The sequence below is a fragment of the Cornus florida genome, unplaced genomic scaffold, assembly GCF_030987335.1.
Source record: "Cornus florida cultivar Cherokee Brave unplaced genomic scaffold, ASM3098733v1 CherokeeBrave_3.0.0_Hap2_Chr08, whole genome shotgun sequence".
NCBI classification, from domain to species: Eukaryota; Viridiplantae; Streptophyta; class Magnoliopsida; order Cornales; family Cornaceae; genus Cornus; species Cornus florida.
Genome location: NW_026775578.1, coordinates 1480106 through 1501407, shown reverse-complemented (window position 1 = coordinate 1501407; position 21302 = coordinate 1480106). Strand labels below are relative to the sequence as shown.

Here is a 21302-nt window from a genome sequence, read left to right as displayed (position 1 = left end):
GGTATGTTATCTTGACAAGTGATTTGATATGATATTTAGGATTAGCACAAATCCATTTAAATATAACTTAGAATTATTGGTTCTATTGGTGGTGCTCTTAAATATTGGTATTTAGTGTGAGAGTGTAACTATAAATTTGAGGATAGTGATTTGATTTAAGCAATATAAAAAAACCTAGTCCTATTACCTGAAGACCAACATATATATATTACAATGGTTCAGTACTTTTGTAGCCTCAATAGTAGTTTCGAAGTGAAACCCAAACCCAGCTTACGAAATGGTTTGGAATTGAAAATGTAAATCTAATTCAGTCTAAAAGAAAGTATAATCTGGTTTACAAGAGCTTCTTTTCTAAATTTTCAATTATATTGTCCTTAGCTTACTAAAATGGGTTTTACCATTTTGCAGTATACACTTGTTAATTTGTTCTTTTGTTGAAAAATCCAACTCTCTGTAAATGATAACACAACAAAGTAAATTGGACATCATTTACACTGTAAATTTCTTCATAGTTTAGCTTGTGGAAATATATTCTTTATTGGCAACAATTGACCTTATTTTGTCTTTCCTAGGTCATGCCTTTAAGAGCCCCATCAACTAAAGTTTATTTTATGTTAGGTAGCGTGCAACTCCTACGTATTATTAAGAGGTTAACTTAATTGAAGATAAGAAAATTTTAACTGTTCTTAATCAACCCAACACAAATTTCAATATGTACTTAATTTTATAAAAAAAACAAAAGATTGAACTTCAAGTTGAAATGTTTGGCTTCAACAACCGCCTCATAACTATTATGCATTAGAATTAAAAACTAATATTTTTTATTTTAAATGTGTAGTGTATTATGATTTAAGTTAAAATCAATTTGTTTAGTTGGACAAGGCCTTGAGTTCAACACAAATGTATTCCAGAATTTAAAGATCGATCAAAATTGAATTATTATAATTTTAGTTTTTTTTTTTTTTTGGTCCTAACAGTGCAAGGAGAGTTGGAGAGGCCAGCTCTTTTACTTTTCACTTTGAAAAGGGGAAAAAACTACTATGCCACAGGTTTTGATGGTAAATAAAAGTCTCTCCAATTAAAGTTTTTAGTCTTTTACTTCACTAATTTTTATAATTGGATGTGTAAATTTTTTGTCAAGAAATATATATATATATATATATATATATATATATATATATATTTTGCAACACTTTTAGTTTGATAATGTAATAGATGTTGTTTTAAAATAAATGAATTGTATTTCTTTATTTTTTTTAAACCTCTTTGAGGGCACCTCCACACACTCTTCTTTTAAAATGAAATGACTATACCATTAAACTAAATTGTATTTTAAAAATAAATATTTTTGATAACTCAATTAAAATTTAATTTTTTTATTAATCACTTATTCAATTAAATATATTTGACAACGCAAATTAATGTCACTAAAAATAAATAACACTTAAAATGATATAAACTGTAAGAATATCACTTACCACTTAAATTTTTTAAAAAATATTAAAAATATATTTATTTTTAATTAGATGAATCTTTATATAACCACTGTGTTTCACATGAACTTAAGGGTCACCGTTATAGAATCTTTATTCTTTTGTTAACGTGTCATTATATTGGTAGCGCACAGTTGCATTCACTAACAAGTCTACCGTAACTTGGTCCATTTGAATCCTCGTCACAAAAATTTCACCTACAAAACCCGAGTAGAAAAATATCTTTATCATACGGCATTTGTGTGGCCTTCGCTAAGCTCTATATCTCCCCGCCCCTCCCTCCTTCCGTTCCTCCCCCCTCTCTCTCTCTCTCTCTCTCTGCTTTCTCTCTCTAGATTATCTCTTCACCATCTTCATTCAATCCATCACTCGCCTACCCTCCGCATATCCTCAACATACCCTAATTTGTCCAAATTTTGAAGTTTCAGAAACTAACACAACGCTTCTTGAATTAAGACGAATGCGAATTTTCTGATTCTCCGCTGCAATTGTAGTCTCTCTCTCTACAACCCCTCTATTCCTGTGTGTATATATTTACATATATATCCATTCGGTTCGTATTGATGCTCTTCGATTTCGTTTTCTTTAATTCTTTTTGAGCTCTATATATGCGTTTGCTTGTTGTTTTTCAATTCTTGTTCGATTCAATGAGATTGCTCTGTCCCGATGCTCCCCAATAGGAATGGCTTCTGTTCCTTCTGTATCAGGTAATCTTTAGTTTTCTTACTTTGATTTGTTTCAATCTTTTCGAGTTCTTGATCTTTCTCTGGATGTATGTGTCTTACCTGAACTTCAGGTGCGCCTCAGTTGCGTCTTTGATTCTGTTCTCTGTCTCAAATCTTTTTGAGTCTTTGGTGGTCTTTCAATAGATGTGTTTTATTTGAAATTCGCAGTTCCCGTGGAATGCGTAAACATATGTAAGTTGTTTAAAGGGGATGGTAGTGGAAGATACGACTGTAGTGTTCTCTCTTGCGCGTGGAAGGCTCCCAGGGCACTCACTGGATTTCTTGCAAGCACTGCACATCCGCCTCAGTGTTCGACACCGCGAAATGGACGGAGTGGAAGAAGAAGTCGCGTCAGATGTGTAAGTGGATTCACTTGCCCTTCAGTTACTTTTTATTTCAATTTCCTATGTTTAGATGATGTTTCTTGACTGTTATATTAACTCCAAGATTGAAAAATCTTGCTAACTCCTGGATTTGGAGGACCTTGCTAGTTCTTGAGACGGTATGGCTTGAACTATTCTTCTTGATATTAGATGGGAAGAATTTTTTCTATTAGATTGTGTTCGTAAATTCAAGCTTTACGTTGGAAATTGTTGTTGGAATCTCATCTTAAAGCTTGAAACATAACTAAGTTGGAAATATCTCGGGCACTTCCTTGGAATTAATGTTATGATGACCTAACATTGCCCTAGTAGGTAGAGGTATATTGTTTTATTCCATCCTCTAGAAGCTGTCATACATTTGTGCTTATATTTGAGGAAATGGAATGGACTGTGGATACAATCATGATCTTGATCAAGATCCTTGGGATGATTTTAGATAGTCCAGCTTCTTGACTATCTTTGGGCAGCATTTTCATATTACCCATTTCTCTTTTGGTCAAAATTCTTATAGTTAAAGTTTTTTCTTTCTTTGTTCTTGTTATTCCCTTTCATATGTATAAGTTTGTATATTAACAATAATTAATTAAAATTTGCATACACTTCCATGAAAAAGAAAGAACCATACTGGTTTAGGCCATGCCAAATTTTAGAGTCAACTTTTTAAAATTTCCTTGATGTGTGGGACGCATCTCCAAACACAACCATTGTGTGGATACGAACATTTTCATGTAATTTTTAAAAATTTGCTTTCTGGGGAGAAAGTACGGATTTTAGTCATCCCTGTGAAGGAATGGTTAATTTTGGATGTAATTTTATCGGATGTTATCCCTCCTTTTCAAATTTGTACCTCTCTACAAAACAGAAGTTAATTATCTCTCCCAATGTTTCATGTTAAGACACCCTCCCAAAATTATAACATCGAGTACTCAAGTAGTCTCTCCGTTCCATATTAACTTAATATGTGTTGCACTTTGGGACTCCCAACTTTTTTAGGCAACATTTATTTAATGTGTTGTCCCCTTTAAAAATATATATATATATATATTTAACATTTACTTTATTGATTTAATTTTTTTTTCAAAACATAAGGACAATTTGGGAAAGTTCAATTTTGGAACATCCCAAAAAGGAAGGTTGACAATATTTTTTGGGGACATTCCAAAAAAAAAAAAAAAAATTGGGCACTTATTTTTGGACTGAGGGAGTAACTCTCTCTAAATCCTTTAGGAAGCTATATTTATTATGTATCAGTCTGTGATATTTTTATTAGTTTCTTTCCAGAAATATGCTTATATGGATCTATCACTAATGGTGTGCTATTCTTCTACTTGTATCAGAGATGTGAAGCAGTTGATGTTGGGGGATGGTACTGCACTGAAGCATCTGACTTTGAACTTCCAGGAAGAATATTAAAATCAAGTTTGCTTCATGTGGCTTGTAAAAAGTGGCAGTTGTACTGTTCTTCATCATTCTCTTCTGATTCCTGTTATGAGGCTTCTCCTGAAAAGTTGTGGGAGGTATTGGTTCTAGAGTGGTATTTCTGTCATTATGATTGTTATCATTTTTCAGACAAGCACATCTTCTCTTGTGTGGCTCATGACTTTACGGTTCTGCAATTTTATTTATTATTGTTATTGCTTCTAAAGTTGCCAATACAAAAGATCTGCCCATTTTGTAATGTAAGGTATCAAACTATTATGGATTTGTTTTGAATTCAGTTGTGTCCCGTACTGGGGGTGGCAGGAGATCGTGCTCAAGCTAATAGCTGATGGCAGTGTGTTATAGGCTTATAGCATTCTTCATATAAAACATGACAACTATAAACTATTTGGACCATGGTAGAGAAGTTTGAGATGTAGAAAAACAGTCCATTTATGGCTGTTGAATTGGAAGACAACAAAATGTATATTTTTATTTCTGACTTGTGGATATTTCCAGTTCAAACTTGCTAAATATATCTCAGAGATAGTCATCTCGTTGCTTGCACTCATCTTTAGCTTTAATCCGATTAGCAGCAAGTTTTTACTAGATCTTGGGCTAGGATGGTTCCATTGGGGCATCTGTTGGGAAAAAAGATGATCTAAATGCAGGGATAAACTATTGACTAAAAATATTCATTGGCCAAAGCAAATCAAATGAGAGCGTGTGTTGTCACCTTATGTTCATCATGCTGATAACATCAAGGAAAACTTTTTTATTTTTTAGCAATTTTCAGGGAGAAGTCAAATGTTGAGTCGTACTCTATAGAAGTTATCCTGATTTGGAAGTGTTGGGAACTGTTGTTTTTATTTGGAATATTAACATATTTTATTAGGTATTTTAATTTTCTGGGGCATCAGTGGAGATGTAATTTAGACTTCATGTGTGTGGGCTAGTTGTTCTATAGTGTTTGTTTGAAAGAAATAAACCAGGCAATGGAGATTGTCTACTAGTGATGGAAGTGGAATGGATGATATACTAATGTAAATTTGGTATTGTTTGCCTCAGGATCTTAAGCCTACCATTTCATACCTTCCACCTAAAGAGTTGGAATTGGTTCGTATTGCTCTCAGTGTAAGCTTCTGCTTTATTCTCCATCTGCACTATACTTTCTATTTTAATCCCCTCATTCTTATTTTGTTATATATATATATATATATATATATATATAAAGAGAGAGAGAGAGAGCTGGGTATGCCTAGTCTTTACAGGGTAATTTTTTTGGGTGGTGTTTATATGTTAATATTCGCTTTTTTCTTTTTATGGATTGTACAGCTAGCTTTTGAGGCACATGATGGTCAAAAAAGACGTAGTGGAGAGCCCTTTATCATTCATCCTGTGGCAGTTGCTCGAATCCTAGGAGAGCTTGTAAGTTCTGCAAATTTCTGAAACATGCATTACTTTCAGGAAGGGTTTTGTTTGGTTAGGAAATTGATGTTTACCTTTGTTATTACAATGAATCACCAATTTTCATTGACCACTAACTGTTCTTTTTAGGAATTGGATTGGGAGTCTATTGCTGCTGGTTTATTACATGACACTGTTGAGGATACAAATGTTGTTACTTTTGAAAGAATAGAAAAGGAATTTGGTGCTACTGTGCGCCACATTGTAGAAGGAGAGACCAAGGTGCTTTATTATTATTAAATAAATACTACTGGAACATGTCTTCCTTCGAGGCTCCAAGGATAACGATAAAAAGTAAAAAATAATAATTAAAAAAAATTGAAAAACTGTGAAAAACAATTCTATTCATGTTTGTGAAGACGGCATTCCCTTCTTTTCTTCTGTAGCTCTAAAGTTGGACTGATTTTGGGTTCTGTCTTCGATAATTTAGGTATCCAAATTAGGAAAAATCAAGTGTAAGAATGAAAACCATTCAACGCAAGATGTGAAAGCAGATGATCTTCGGCAGATGTTTCTAGCTATGACTGAGGAGGTGATCCTATCATTCTGTATTTTGTTTACGCCCATGTTTATCCATGTTGACTTCCACACGGTGACTAAAAAAGATTTTGTTTCAGGTCCGTGTTATCATTGTCAAGTTAGCTGACAGATTACATAACATGCGGACCCTGTCACATATGCCTCCACATAAGCAGGTGTCATAATTTTGAATCTTTGATAGATTGTTTAAATGGTTTATGGTTATTTATTTCTCTCTATTCTTAACATTATTTGTTTGGTACAGGCTAGCATAGCAATGGAGACGTTGCAGGTCTTTGCTCCTTTAGCAAAACTGCTGGGAATGTACCAAATTAAGGTATACCCTTCTGCTTCATTTTCATTATGATACTTAGGTCCTATTGCCATGAATGAGAACCATTTGGTTTCCGTTCTGTCTAAAAATCAAGTATAGACATTGAACCAAGGTGGTCATAATATATATCATCAATGTTGAATTCTGTCTCACGTGTTTGAACTTTGAAGTTTAACTTGATCTTGGAACGTATACATTTAATTTTGATTTATAGGTAAGATTTCACAACTTAATTATTCCAATTTTACCAAGGTAACCTTGAGTTGAAGTTGTAAATCACTTTTGTTGTCTACTCCCAAAACTAAACATCCCAACCTGTTTTTGTTTCTTATGTGTTCCACAGGATCGGTATTTATTTTATTGAGATATGATGTTGTATCTTGGCCCATTGTAATGCACTTCCTTGTATGTCAGATTCCCATAGATGAACAAGTTTTGGTGATGCGTTATTGTTTTCGTCTGTTTTTCTAGATTTAAAACCTTGATAAAGTGAATTTTCTGATATGCCCAGCTGCCAAATGGCCAGCTCTTTTTTTAATGGTGCATGATATTTTTCTGAAACTAGTTGTAGTATTTTAATTGTGATACTTGTCTGATGTGGCAACTGCCAAGTAGTCAGCTATCTTTTGTCCATGGTTCACCTAGAGTAGTATAACATTTTAATCCTGTCCTCCAGGAGCAAGAAAAGGCCTTCAGAATCCAAAACCTCTTTTGCTCTGAAATGCTTTATTGACATTTTTTTTAAAAAATTAGGATAGGTAAATGCTTTATTGACATTAGACCATGTCCCATTGTAGAATGATGTGCCTACTATATCATGAGTCATGTTATCATATTTTATGCAACTGTGCATCTGGAACCATGTATGTTTTACTAATTTATGAATACCTACTTGCAGTCTGAACTTGAAAATCTATCCTTCATGTACACGAATGCCCAAGACTTTGCGAAAGCGAAGAGAAGAGTTGAAGAACTCTATAAAGAACATGAAAAGGAACTCATAGAGGTATGTAGACATCATATGCAACAATAAGAGGTGAACATTTGACCCCACCCCCTCCCTTTTGGACTCAATGCCAGCCCATTTTCCAATGTGCTACAATGGCTTTGGCATAATGATGAGTGATATTAAAAAAAGTTTTTGATGTAACATCGAGTTTTGAAGTTGACAGTTACTAGTCACTTTTGAGTGTGTTCTTCTGCTTATCAATCTCATCTCCTTGTATTAGGCAAATAAAATTTTGATGAAGAAAATTGAGGATGATCAGTTCTTAGACCTTATGACTGTGAAAACTGAAGTTAAATCTTCGTGTAAGGAGCCTTATAGGTAAAACTCTCTCTCTCTCTCTCAAAATATAGCTCCTAATATGGAACTGAACCTATAGACATTACCATCATATTTAGTCACAAATTTGGAGAAGTTGGTTTTCTTTTTCATATATCATATGTTGCTCCTAATTGATGTTCTGCTTTCTCCTTTTTCTTCTTTCCTTAACACAAACAAATGTACATGAAGTAAGACAACTTTCACTTCCAAGACTCTAGCTATGTTAGAGTGATCTGTGAGCTTGGAACATGTCATGTCATGAGAGTATGATTGCAAACATGAGACTGGTGGTGAAAAGATTGTTTGCAGTTATTCTATGTGTGCTCGAAATGGTCCATAAATACACTAAATTATGTACATTGCTTGCAAAATAAAATTGGTGGACATCATACCATTTTGTGATACTAGCTTACTTTGAATCTGGTTTACAAGATGGGCAGGCCATCAAACTGTGCCAATTCGCACACCTCGCTGTCTAACTCTCCACTACCAAAGCCTAATTGTCCGTCATTCTTTTCGTTGGCAACAATCTTGTTCTCAAATCTGTTTATGTACCGAAATAAGTAATAACAATTATGTAAAATGAGAGAATAAATTGAGATATGTTTGTGTGTATGTGTGTGTGTGTATTGTGGGTCTATAAATCTTGAGAGATATGTGTATAATATATGTTGGTTTATTATTTATATGCCTGTGTGTGGAGAGAGAGCAAGGGGGTGGGTGATGGCGGTGGAGAGAGAGAGAATGAAAGAGGGAGGAAGATGGGGGTGGACAAAATGGTCATTTCACAATAGATGATATTTTGGCATTTTTAATATTAAAACATTCAGGGTATAAAGGTAAAGTTACCCAAAAAGTTAACTTCCATAAGTTTGATTTCATTAGAGGGGAGGTGAGTGCAAGATTTTGAAAATGTTTCATCCAAGTGTAATTAGGGCAAACCTCCAGGGAGGTCATTGTATTTAACCCAAAACAAAAATATGCAAATAAAACCTCTAAAACTTAGTTATTAAAGCTAATGTGACTTTATTGTAGCATGCTAGTCATTTTCAGGTTAAAAGAAATATTTTGAATAAAACTTTAAAGGAACACCAAAATTTCTAGTCATTTCCATGTTGATAACAAATAAATAGTTTGTTGACTTGATTTGGAAGATTTTCTTGTTTGTAATTTTCACGCAATGTCTTGCTAGTTCGAGGTTTTCTCCATGTGAGGTTCATACCTGACCACTTGGAAGAGTTCCAAATTATTTAAAGATGATCATGGACATGACTTTAAAAAGCATTCTGTCCTTGTAAACTGAGATTCTGAGTTGGGCTGAACACTCAAATTAACTCTCTGCTTGATGCTTGTGCATTCCTTGGTAACACATGAGATCCACAGATATAATATAAAACATATCTATGAGACATGCCTCACTTAGTTTTATCAGGGTGCTTAGAATTCTACGAAGTTTACCTTTGACTTGTATATAGATGATATTTAGGTGTCGTTTCATGCAAAGATTCTTGTTTATAGTCTTGTTTTGGGAATTGTCATCTTGTGACATGTCTGTTCTTTAGCTTAGTCAATATGTCACATGGCAAGTACAACTACTTTCATGAAGACTTTCTTGACTAGATGCTTTATGTTAATTTTTGTTGTTTATTGCAGTATTTATAAAGCTGTACTCAAATCTAAAGGTTCAATAAATGAAGTCAACCAAATTGCACAGGTTTGTTATGCTATTGAATTGACCTTGGAACTTTTGACAATTTATGTTTCTTATTTGTGGCTTGACATACTTTTTTTTTTGGCTTGAATTATTAGCTTCGAATCATTATAAAACCAAAGCCATGCATCGGAGTTGGGCCTCTATGTAGTGCACAGCAGGTAGCCACGCTCAAATAATTGCTTTTTTCTTCTATATCTCACTTGTACACACACGTAAAAATATATAATTTTATACGATAAAGTTTTCTCTATTGAACGTGTCTTTTGCAGATCTGTTACCATGTTCTTGGGTTGGTACATGGAATTTGGACCCCTATTCCTCGAGCTGTGCGTATCATGCTTTGCTTTCTTTTATTTCAAATTCATATTTGGGGTATTTTTATTAATTATTGATATCTCTAGGCATATTGGTTTTCTTTTTGTTAAAGATGAAGGATTATATAGCAACCCCAAAACCTAATGGCTATCAGAGTCTTCACACCACTGTAATTCCATTTCTTTATGAGAGCATGTTTCGGCTGGAAGTTCAGGTCACTTCTTGGATGTTCATTCTTTTCAATTTAGAAATTTCTTTTGACCCACTCATTTCACTAAGAGTAATCATTTTGTTATTCTGAAATACATGGTTTGAATTACTTGCATGAAACTTAGTTCTAAGTCTGGTTTATCTATGGTTTGCAGATAAGAACTGAAGAAATGGATCTGATAGCTGAAAGAGGCATTGCTGCTCATTATAGTGGGAAAGGTCTTGTTACTGGCTTAGTTGGATACGCAATGCCTAATGGTAGAAATTCAAGAGGGAAAACAGTCTGTCTGAACAATGCTAACATCGCCCTCAGGGTAATTTTCTATTATCTTTGCAAGATTTTGGTGTTTAACAGTCTCTGTTGGAGGATGTCCTAATAAACGCTTTCGAATTCCACCACTCCAGTGCTAATTATATGGTAGAAGTCCTTTCTTTCCTCCAGATTGGCTGGCTCAATGCAATCAGAGAGTGGCAAGAGGAGTTTGTTGGGAACATGAGCTCTAGGGAGTTTGTAGACACAATCACCAGAGATCTTTTAGGTAGCCGTGTCTTTGTGTTTACGCCAAGGGGAGAGGTAAGAGGATCGAATTGTTTTACATATAAGAAAATTCTGCTGTCCTGTCTCAATTACTTATTGCATGGCAGATAAAAAATCTTCCTAAGGGGGCAACTGTCGTCGACTATGCTTATATAATACACACAGAAATAGGCAACAAAATGGTGGCTGCAAAGGTATTCTTCTGACATTTAAATATTTAACTGCTGTCTTCTTCTTTATGAATTCTGGTGACACCACAGAGCTCTCTATGATTGCAGGTCAATGGTAATCTAGTTTCTCCCTCGCATATACTTGCAAATGCTGAAGTTGTGGAGATAGTAACCTATAATGTTAGTTCATATCAGTCCTCTCATTTTGCCACTCCGTTTATTTTATAGTCTAGATTTTTTTGTTCTCGCTTTGTGCATATATCATGGTGGCACTTCACAAATTTTGTAGACCTCTGTAAATATGTTGTTCAAAATCCACATGCAAGGTGGTCCAAAGTCTTTGCTTCAGGTGTGAGCCTGTGGGTTTGATGGAACACAATGGACATATTTTGGAAGCCCTGTATTTTATATACTAGGAAACTTAATTGTACATTTTCACCATAAAAAAAATATAATAGATGCCAGTACACCCATCCACACAGTACGACAATAATTTGTTTGCATCGAGGTGGTTTTAACACACTACGCAAAACTTCTTTATGAAGGAGACAGACTGATCAGACTTACTGAGTTATAACCTTTAAACTTATGACTACCATTTGAGATCTTTTTATAGCATAAAATTTGTCTGTTGCCATTGATCCATACTGGAATATGCATATACTCTATTCTGTTCATTTGAGCAACTTGCATTTGTATGATTTGTTACTGCTTTCCACTCTAATAAACTTACCTAGTTTTATATGCATTAATGATGAGTTGAGCACAATGTAGAGTACATTATTTTTTTGTTGCTTCCTTTTTAGCTCATGAATTCTTTTTTACCAGGCACTCTCAAGTAAATCTGCTTTCCAGAGACATAAGCAATGGCTGCAACATGCAAAAACGCGCAGCGCCAGACACAAGATTATGAAAGTATGTTTTTCCAAGAACTTGGATACTGCTTATATATCCTTTACCTCTGCTCTATTAATAAAGGCTTCATGTTGTGTTCAGTTTTTGAGAGAGCAAGCTGCATTATCGGCAAGTGAAATAACATCTGATGCAGTAAATGGCTTTATTGCTGATTCTGTAGAGGATACTGAACCGGAAGATCTCTCAGATTATTCTAAGGGGAACAAACACACATGGGAGAAAATCCTCATGAATGTCGTGGAAATGTCATCTTCAATGACCAGAGGGGAAGACGTTTTCGGATGCCAAAATGGTAGTATTCAGGCCCCCAAAGTCAATGGGAAACATAACAAGCATATCCGGCAAGTGAGTTTGAATGCCAAAGGAGAGATGTCATCGCAGGAAAATGGTGTCACTAAGATGATACTTGCTAACATTCCAATATACAAGGAAGTATTGCCTGGTCTAGAGAGTTGGCAAGCTGGAAAGATTGCATCTTGGCACAACCTTGAAGGGCACTCTATCCAATGGTTTGGTGTTGTCTGCGTGGATCGAAGAGGTTTTTCTTTTTCTCCCTAAACTTGTAATAACACATCTAATTGCCGCTCCCTCTGTGTTCAGATGTTCAAAAGATAATTATCACATTGGTAATAGTAGCATGCAAATTGTGGGTGGTTAGGTTATCATCTCTTGGGTGCCAATTGGTAAGCAGTTGAGAAGTAGTATTTGTGGTCTTTTTGAGTACATTAAATGAAATTTAATTTAAAGAGCAACGTACTACTTACAAGATGCTGACCAAATGATGCCATGAAATTTGGGTCGGGAACCTTTTTACTCAACTTGGTAATTAGTGCAACTTTGTTAGTATTTTTATTAACCATCTATAAGAATTTGTTAGGTAAGATTATTCTATTATCCTATTTCAAACTTCAATTATGGCGGGATACTTATCTTATGATGGATCCACCTCTAATGTCTGCTTTATGATTATTCTATTATCCTATTTCAAACTTCAGTTATGGCGGGATGCTCATCTTATGATGGATCCACCTCTCATGTCTACATCTGGAGAGCTCTGTTGACATGAAGATTGATGTTTTTTTTTTACCAACTATAGTTAATACTTTAATACGTTAATATGTTTCAGGCATGATGGCTGATATAACAACAGCATTGGCAGCTGCAGGCATATCAATTTGTTCTTGTGTGGTGAGTGGTTGAAGCAAATATGATGGCTAAAATATGTGTGTGTGTGTGTTGTTTGTCACTGAGGACCTTTTCCAAAAAGTATCTTTTAACATCTCTATTTTCAATTAGCAGGCAGAAATTGATAGAGGGAGGGGAATGAGCGTAATCTTGTTTCATGTTGAAGGGAACCTAGACAGTTTGGTATGTTTGACAAATACAAATCTCCCAGCCCCATCTTGTTTCTGAATTGTCTTTTAATAGAAGAGCTATTTGTTTTATGCTTCAGGTTATTGCTTGTTCGAGGGTAGATCTAATCTTTGGTGTTTTGGGATGGTCCACGGGGTGCAGCTGGCCAAGCTCAATGGATAACCATGGGGTTCTAGAATGTTAATCAGTTTTAGTGGATCTGGTGACGGATGTGGAGGATTGGGTAAGCAGTTTTGTCCTTTGGAAAACTGAGATCCCAGTCATAAAAGTAGATTTTTGTGTATTTAGTTTCTTAGTTGATCATCTATATGTTGGACGCTTGTGGCAAGATAAACCAGCAGCTGCCAAGTTGAACAAGTCAATAGCCAGGGGATTGTATATAGAAAGAAGAGTAATAGTTACTGCAGTATACATGTAAAAATACTTGCAAGAAGATGAGATTAAAGCATTTATGAGAAAGGTTTTACAGAACTATTTCTACTACATGGATGTCTTTTTTTGGCCTATTTACACTATTTGGTTAACATTCCATAGAGTGGTGGTTCTCTCATCCCTTTCGGGGTAATGCTTTGGATATTAACTTTAGAAAGCTGTGGCTATGGCGACATACCACTCGGGTGGTTGAGTTTTCTTCTCCTATGCCTTTTGTTTTTTTTTTTTCCTTGGCAACTTCGATCTATTATTCTCCATGTTGAGTGTAATTGGTCTTTTATCAACCATCCAACCTAGAGCTGAAACTTGGTTAAGATTTTAATAAATTGAAAGGTTTTGATTCTGTAAAGCGAAAATGGTTTCTTTTTTTTTTTTTTCTTATGATAACTGTTATTGGTGGCGAAACTTGTGTTTGGGATAGTGATTTAGAATAATTTGCATCCCACTTTAATGGTTGTTCTGTTGATTTTGTAACTAGCATTGTGCAGAATGCAATTTGTTGTGTGACAGCTACAAAAGAGTGTCATTAAACAGCATTTGGACGCTGTATCTGCAGCACATAGAGGAATGGTCCATTGGTCGGGTACCGCATAGGAAACAACCCGATGTATTGCATGCTCTCTTATATATTAAAATCTTTGACCAATCCAAGCCATGCATTGCCTCACGCGCCCACTTTCTCTCCCTATGTATTTATATACGTACAGGGTTATATATGTGCTCCCTCTGTGTATTAAAAGGGCACCTAATATGTTAGGAAAGGGTGTCTTAAATACAAACATGAAAAAAGCGGTGGTATGTGTTGTACTTGTATCTTGGTGTAACAAGTGGGAGCGTGTTTCACGTTAGCTCAGGGAGAGCAATTAGATATATATAGGTTGGGTGGTTAGTTCCACCTAAAAGTTTAGGTTTTTAGGTCGGTTCACGAAACACTCATCTATTATAGTTGGTATTAGAGTCAGACTCAATTCTTGATCTGGTGTCACACCAAGCGCTCGGTCCGGAGGGCAGTTCGGGTGAGAGAGAATGTAACAAGGGAGAGAGTTTATTCCACATCGAATTCGAATGAAAAAGTGATTGGGTATATATGAGCACTATTAAGTGTATAGCCTTACGTAATAATTTAGACTTTTGGGTCGGATTGGGAAACACCCACCCATTACACTTGGTCAGCGGTGGATTAATGTGGTATTGTCAACACTAAGGTAGTCTAATCTGTGTTATTTTCATGTCTTATTAACTGAAACGGGAACCTCTTTTTTCCCACGAAATATAAGGAAAAAAAAAAAAATCACTTTCACTGGATTATCACTTTCACTGGATTATCAGTTTGATGCTATCAGTCGGAACAACATGTACTTTTTATTTGTCTTTAAAATCTTTCACACATTCTCATTGCCCTTAGCCTTGTGTTTATAATTTTTAACATGAATTCTATTGAAACCCACTTATGTTTTTTTGTAGAGTTCTTTTCATAATATCCCTTTTTCCTTAGTGAGAAAACAAAAAGCAAATCTAACACTGACCAAAGGCTAAAATTATGGGAAATTATATCAAAGTGGGGAATCATAGATTGAGAGAGCAGCACAGTAAACTTCTGAAACTCTTATTTATATAATATATAAGTTAAAAAAAACAAAGGACCAGAAGAGTATGATATCTGCATCTGCACTTTTGAAAATTTTATTATCTAGAATTAATTTAGGGGAAAAAGCTCCACCATTTGGGTAAGCGAAATTAGCAGCGGCGCCACCAGTCCCAGTAGGAGGAGGAGCACCACCATTGACCATATCCAAATTCTGAGGTTGGGTGAATTTGTTGTCTGAGTAATCAGACTCAACATCTCTGATTGATCCCTCTTGATTGAAGCCGTTGTTGATTTCACAATCTCTTCGTGGTTATCATCATAAATTTCACTGATCTCATTCTTGTTTAGGCAACCAACTTCTGTTTTGAATGTTGTATCCTCTTCCTCAATCTTCTCTGCTAATTTGTGGTTATCTATCTTCACTTTTCTGAATTCGTGTGACAATTTTTTCATCGACTCTGTTGGCCAAATTGCTTCCGCATTGGATTCCATGGACGAGTCCTCTGTTCCTTCCGAGCTCTCTTCACCTCTCTTTACTATATCTTCTTCCTCCTCATCATCAACACTGTCTTCATCATTATTTTCTTCTTCTTCACTCAATTGTGATTGTGAGTCATCTTCAACAGCAATCTGATCTGCCCATGCTGTTTCAACTGTGACACCTTTCTCCACTATGTCTTCCTCATTATCTTCTTTTTCTCCTTCTTGATTCAATTGCGGTTGTGGCTCTTGTTGAACAGCAATCTGATCCACCTGAGCTGTTTCAATGGTAGGAGGTTTCTCCACTATATGTTCTTCCTCCTCCCTCTCATCCTCATCATTATCTTCCTCTTCTTCTTCTCCTTCTTCTTCTTCGCTCAATTGCGCTGGTGGGTGTTCTTCAACTGCAATCTGATCCGCCTGAGCTGTTTCAACTGCAACACATTTCTCCTCTGTAGCTTCATCCTTATTATTATCTTCCTCTTCTTGATTCAATTGCGCTTGTGTGTCTTCTTCAACAGCAATCTGATCCGCCTGAGCTGTTTCAACTGCGACACCTTTCTCCTCTGTATCTTCATCCCCATTATTATCTTCCTCTTCTTGATTCAATTGCGCTTGTGTGTATTCTTCAACAGCAATCTGATCCGCCGGAGCTGTTTCAACTGTGATACCTTTGTCCACTGTGTCTTCCTCATTATCTTCTTCTTCTTCCTCCTCGTGATTCAATTGCACTCGTGGGTCTTCTTCAACTGCAATCTGATCTACTAGAGCTGTTTGGATTTTGACACCTTCCTCTACCATATTTTCTCCATCACCATATTCTTTTTCTTCCTCTTCCTTTTCCTGATCTTCTCCTATGGATTGCAGTTGTGGACTGTCTTCTTCTTCTTCAATCTGATCTGCATTACCAATAGGTGCTTCTATTGCCTTTTCATCACTCGTAACTTTAATGACCTCTGACACCACAGGCATGTTTTCTGTATACTCTTTTTCAGGTTTGAGGAGGGAATCAAGAGTGTGGGAGGAGATTGATGAAGAGAACTCTAGAATTTTGACATCATCATGATCAATGGTCAACCCTCTGCTTTCTGGTTTCGGATCATCAGAAGAATACAAAATCCTTTGATCACTACCATAGGTTGAATTCTCCTTTTGGCTGTTATTCTGAATCAAAATTTTATTAGGACATCATATCAGCAATTGATTGAGTCTCAGATTTGGTTTAGAATGGAAGAATTATACATTCGGAAGAAAAAGATTAATTACCAAAATCAAACTTTCAGCGAAGATCAATGGCGTAGAATCAATCTAGGTTATGCCCATATCCGTTGCTCCTCCATCGCTGCTGCAAGTGCAAATTAACAATCCCACCATCAATTAGGCGTATGTGTGTAGATAGATGATCAGAGATATAGAGAGACTAATATGTTTGAGACAAACCTTGTGTGGTGATGTATAGGATGTTGAACAAGTGCACGAAGACCTTCACTTCCTTGATCTTTATTGTCATTCAATTCCAAATCGTGGGAATGAAGATTGGTTGATACTAGTGGTGGTGGCGGCGGCGGCGGCGGCGGCTGAGGTGGAGGGAGGGTGTTGTTGGTGGATCTGCTTCTCTTTCTTAGTTTGATTGCAGAAACAGATACCAAAGTAGCAATAGCCAAGGCTCCACCCCAAACAACAACTCCACCAAGACCACCGCCTACTTTGATCGCCATCTTCTGCCTCTCTTGCTCGATAGTGCATTTCTTCTTGGGCTTCTCCATTTTATTTTAGTATCCAATATTTCCGAGTGTTTGGTGTGTTTATCAATGCTTTTTGTGTTTTCTTGGTAGTCTCAGTGTGTGTGCACGAGAGACCTTAATTTGCACATGAAAGTGTAAATGACGAGAGAGAAGACGACGATAAGAGAGAGAGAGAGAAATGACTTAGTTCGGAGGTTGAAGCGGACTTCTCATTTGACAAAACCCATATATTATTTAAAATAGAAGCATCAAAGTCGCGTGATACGCGTGGAGGAAAAAACAAACGTAAGTGGACTCCCATAACTTTTTGAGCGTCCTCTCGCTTTTCAATTTTGGCTTTTCTGTTGCCAGTCCCCCAACACTCCCCACCCACTCGGGTTTGGATGAGAGGTGGGCATCGTTGATCAACTACTCCATTCATCAGATTCATTCAAATTTTTTTTACAAATATTTTATATTTTACTCCATCTATCTTTTTTCTTTTTCACATCTAATATGAGAAAAAAGGGAATATGTTATATAAAAGAGGGAATATGAAAAAGAGGGAATATGTTGTATAAAAGAGGGAATATGTTATATAACACATCTAATATGAAAAAGAGCTTCAAACATGGACAAGCATATATATGAAGCCCATTAAAATTTTCCAATACATTAATTACATGTTTGATATTGGAAGTTTTTAATGGGACATATAATTAATATATTATTATTTAAAAATTATTTATTTGTCTTTCTAAGTTTATATATATATAATTATCAAGTTGAATTTTTTAAAAAAATTTAAAAAGTAATGATAGAAAGAAGGTATTATTTTAGTTTAACTTTTTAAATGTGATGAACATCTAATAATATAGAATAAAGGGAATAGTATTTTTAAAGCCAAACATAATAGGAGATACTATATACATTGCTAAGAGAGGAGGTTTGTGGACAATTGCAATAGTCAATTTCATCCATTAAATAAGATAAATATCACAATTGAATTCATATGGTCCATCTTACTAGTTGGACATATATATATATCTAACACGTGTTAATTAAATAAATACTGTTCAGAATATATATGTGATAGGTGGAGAGGTACTGGATACTAAAATGTACTGACTTTGATTTAAAATATCCTACCTTGCTTGCCGGGTTAAACAAAATTAAATACATAAATTACACTTAAAATTTAATTGTGGTATCAGTGATATGACGACTATACACTTGAGAATCAAAGATATATATATATATATATATATATATATATATTTCATCTTTTATCACTGTCACGCGCATTTTCTTCAATTCGGTTGCAATGATTTTCCATATCTTATCGCGGCGGACAACACTGCGAACTGTTCAAGTCCCTCCTAACTAAAACTATAAGACCAGCGTATTTTTCTCAAATTTGGTTGGGCAACTTGGGCTTCATGACACCAAGAAGCCCGATATCAGAAAATGCTTAATGTCACGAAATTGAAGCCCGATATTAAAAAATGCTTAAATGTCACGAAATTGATGAAGACTGGCTTAATCCAAATTGAGCCCTTAAATTTCTAAGGCCTTAACCATTTTATAACTTGATATATATATATATATGGACAGACAAAGATGAGGACTTGTACTCGATTTTGTGAACGCAATCACTTTATGCAAAAATAATAGTAATAATAATTTCAACATCTCGTGTATACAGAATAATTACTAAGTAACGACCTTTTTTATTTAGTTCTAACACCATCAACTTCAAAAAATTCAGGTACGTCATCACAAACTTCAGTTTCAAGATCAAAGAGTTACAATATAATTTTTGTTGATAAAATATATACTTTATGTGGCTTTTAAGATATAACAACCCTTATACTAATATGATATGAGATAATTAATAATATGCTAAGAAATGATTAATTAAATATGCAACTATGTATTTAATTAAATATGCAAAATAAAGTAATAAATTAATAAATAATAAATAAAGAATCTGGACCGAGGTTAGTATTGGATACTATGTCCTTAAGACAAATTCGTCTCGCAATGGTGCTAACGGACTCAGTGGCGTCTATCTCCCAAGATACAACGGTTTATATCCACCAGTAGCAGCACTACAAACTCGTGGATACGGCGAACTTCCTCCGTGTAATACTCTCTCTGACTCAAAAATGCATCTATGCTATTTAAATAATGAATTGGGTGCAATCCGAACCAAATGGCTCGGACCAAATTTAATATAGCTCAATGAAATTGGTTTTGGGCCTAAGTGGCTCAGACCACTTGACCATGGCTTGAACCCACATCCACTTGGGCTGGGTTCATCTTGAGAGGGGGAGAGAATAAATTTAATTGAACGATAAATTATGGTAGCCAGTGGGGTATTTATAGACTTAGAGATGTCTTTTGGTGTATAGGTATGTCTGTTTGGGATACCTCTTGGAGTATGGGTGTATTTGTTTGGAAAGAACGTATCCTTTCATAGTTTGGTCACCTTCAACCGATTCTTAACTGTCAACAACGTTACGTTCTTTAACGTCTGTAACCCAAAACTCACAAATATGATTATGATTCAATGTGATTCTCAATCATACTACCCTTACTTTCCAACCCATCCTTAACCACGTTGAATAATGTGTCAAGGATTCGTTGTAATTTGGAAATTCTGTATTACAGAAACATTCTGCATCAATAACCATATTCATGGGTTATTAATATCGCAAAAGATATGATGGCACCACTCTAGTTATAGACTCCTTGATAAACAATTTCCATTTACGCCAAATTTCTAACAATTTTAAAAAGAGGGCATGCCATGCATATTGATTGCTTGCTCTCAACTTATTAACATGGCAAACAAATCTCAACACAAATTAAAGAATCATTTATTTGATCATATATATACGTAAGATACTATACATAGATGATCAAATTAATTAAACTAGCTAGTAACTGTTAGAATCCAGGGTTTGATTCTGAGGTGTATACAAAAGGACCCACAGAGTAGAGCTTCATATGGTTGTCATTAAGGAGAGTGTAAGAAGAAAGAACAGCACCACTAATCCCATTGTTGACATCAGTTGGAACTTTACAAGTCTGTAATGGAGAGTTTTCGAGGAAGGCCTTGCACTCTATCAGCTTCCATTCATCTTCAATCTCTGAAGGAGACAGTGTACCAAAGAAGTAACCCTTTGCGTCGGCAGGGTCACTCAAGAAGGAGAAAGGAGCCGATTCATATCTGTTTTGGTCCACCGCAAGACATGTTATTCTAGCCACAGCTCCTACGTACACTCAGGTTCCAAAAATCAACAGTACGTCTAAGAACAATAATATTAATTCTATCCCATAATTAAATTAAGTATTTCATTAACTATATATGTGTGTGTGTGTGTTTGATTTGACACCAAATTCAAGCAGATCATAATGATCAGACACTGGCCTCCACATGCATGCATTCACGTACCATTAGTAATACATTGCATATTTGCATGTGATGGTCTTATTGCACATGGTGGTAGTGAACGTACTTCTCGTTTGATAAAAGATCTTACTAATTAAGTACTACTAGTACATGATATTAAGTAGGATTTGGTGAGAGAAATTAAAGAAAGATGATTAGTTGTGTAGAAATTATGATTACCTTGAAGTGGGATGACTTTAACGCCCGATTTACAATAGACAAGCCCTTGGATGCCTATGGTTTTGGGGATGAACGGGTTATTATCTTCTGTCTTGGGTTTATGATAAAGCTCGGGTTTCGGACTATAATCGTAACCACTTGCAGAAGAAGCAACAACGTTAACAGCCAGTGACAAAAGAAGCACAGAGATTGCAAGTGATAATGCTCTGAAAGCCATTTGATTTCTACGCTCGATCTGTTGTCTTGGGGGTGATTGGAATGGTCTGATGGGTGCTAGCTGTTACTTCCATACCTTTTTTATAAAAAGATTATATCAATCTCTCTTGAATTGTTGTATTCATTATTCAAATTTGTTTTTATTAAAATATTATATGCCATCTATTTGTTGATATATAATAGATAAGGTAGTGCATTACATAGTAGCACGACAGCAGATAATTTGTATGATTAATGGAGGGCCACTAAATGAACATGCATGAATGAATGCTTACCTTCTTTTTCATCTTCATTTGGATGTTACGTCGATAGAGTTGGTCTA

General features: G+C 35.4%; 3 protein-coding genes across 4 annotated transcripts; 1 reads left to right on the top strand and 2 right to left on the bottom strand.

Annotated features, from left to right (window-relative positions):
- The first annotated feature begins 1762 nt into the window (after positions 1–1762).
- Positions 1763–13386, top strand: LOC132268809 (putative GTP diphosphokinase RSH1, chloroplastic). Its single transcript, XM_059769656.1, has 24 exons — positions 1763–2200; positions 2387–2577; positions 3939–4118; positions 5089–5154; positions 5356–5448; positions 5578–5709; positions 5918–6019; positions 6105–6182; positions 6272–6343; positions 7239–7346; positions 7570–7667; positions 9321–9381; positions 9477–9539; positions 9651–9707; positions 9809–9910; positions 10062–10220; positions 10349–10480; positions 10552–10638; positions 10723–10794; positions 11443–11529; positions 11611–12067; positions 12656–12717; positions 12829–12897; positions 12983–13386. The coding sequence occupies exons 1-24, from the start codon at positions 2176–2178 to the stop codon at positions 13085–13087; spliced, it is 2658 nt and encodes an 885-aa protein (XP_059625639.1). The 5' UTR covers positions 1763–2175; the 3' UTR covers positions 13088–13386.
- Positions 13387–14915: 1529 nt separating this feature from the next.
- On the bottom strand, positions 14916–17356 carry LOC132268808 (uncharacterized). Of its 2 annotated transcripts, none has more exons than XM_059769653.1 (3): positions 16844–17356; positions 16670–16748; positions 14916–16567 (listed from the first exon to the last, which is right to left on the bottom strand). In XM_059769653.1, the coding sequence occupies exon 3, from the start codon at positions 16373–16375 to the stop codon at positions 15032–15034; it is 1344 nt and encodes a 447-aa protein (XP_059625636.1). In that variant the 5' UTR covers positions 16376–16567; positions 16670–16748; positions 16844–17356; the 3' UTR covers positions 14916–15031. The 2 variants fall into 2 exon arrangements, with proteins under 2 accessions (XP_059625636.1, XP_059625637.1); XM_059769654.1 differs by having other exon boundaries at positions 16670–16745.
- Positions 17357–20079: 2723 nt separating this feature from the next.
- Positions 20080–20981, bottom strand: LOC132268506 (protein SEED AND ROOT HAIR PROTECTIVE PROTEIN-like). The gene is made up of 2 exons (XM_059769344.1): positions 20765–20981; positions 20080–20405 (listed from the first exon to the last, which is right to left on the bottom strand). Exons 1-2 carry the CDS (start codon positions 20979–20981, stop codon positions 20080–20082), a joined length of 543 nt encoding a protein of 180 aa, XP_059625327.1.
- Positions 20982–21302: the final 321 nt, after the last annotated feature.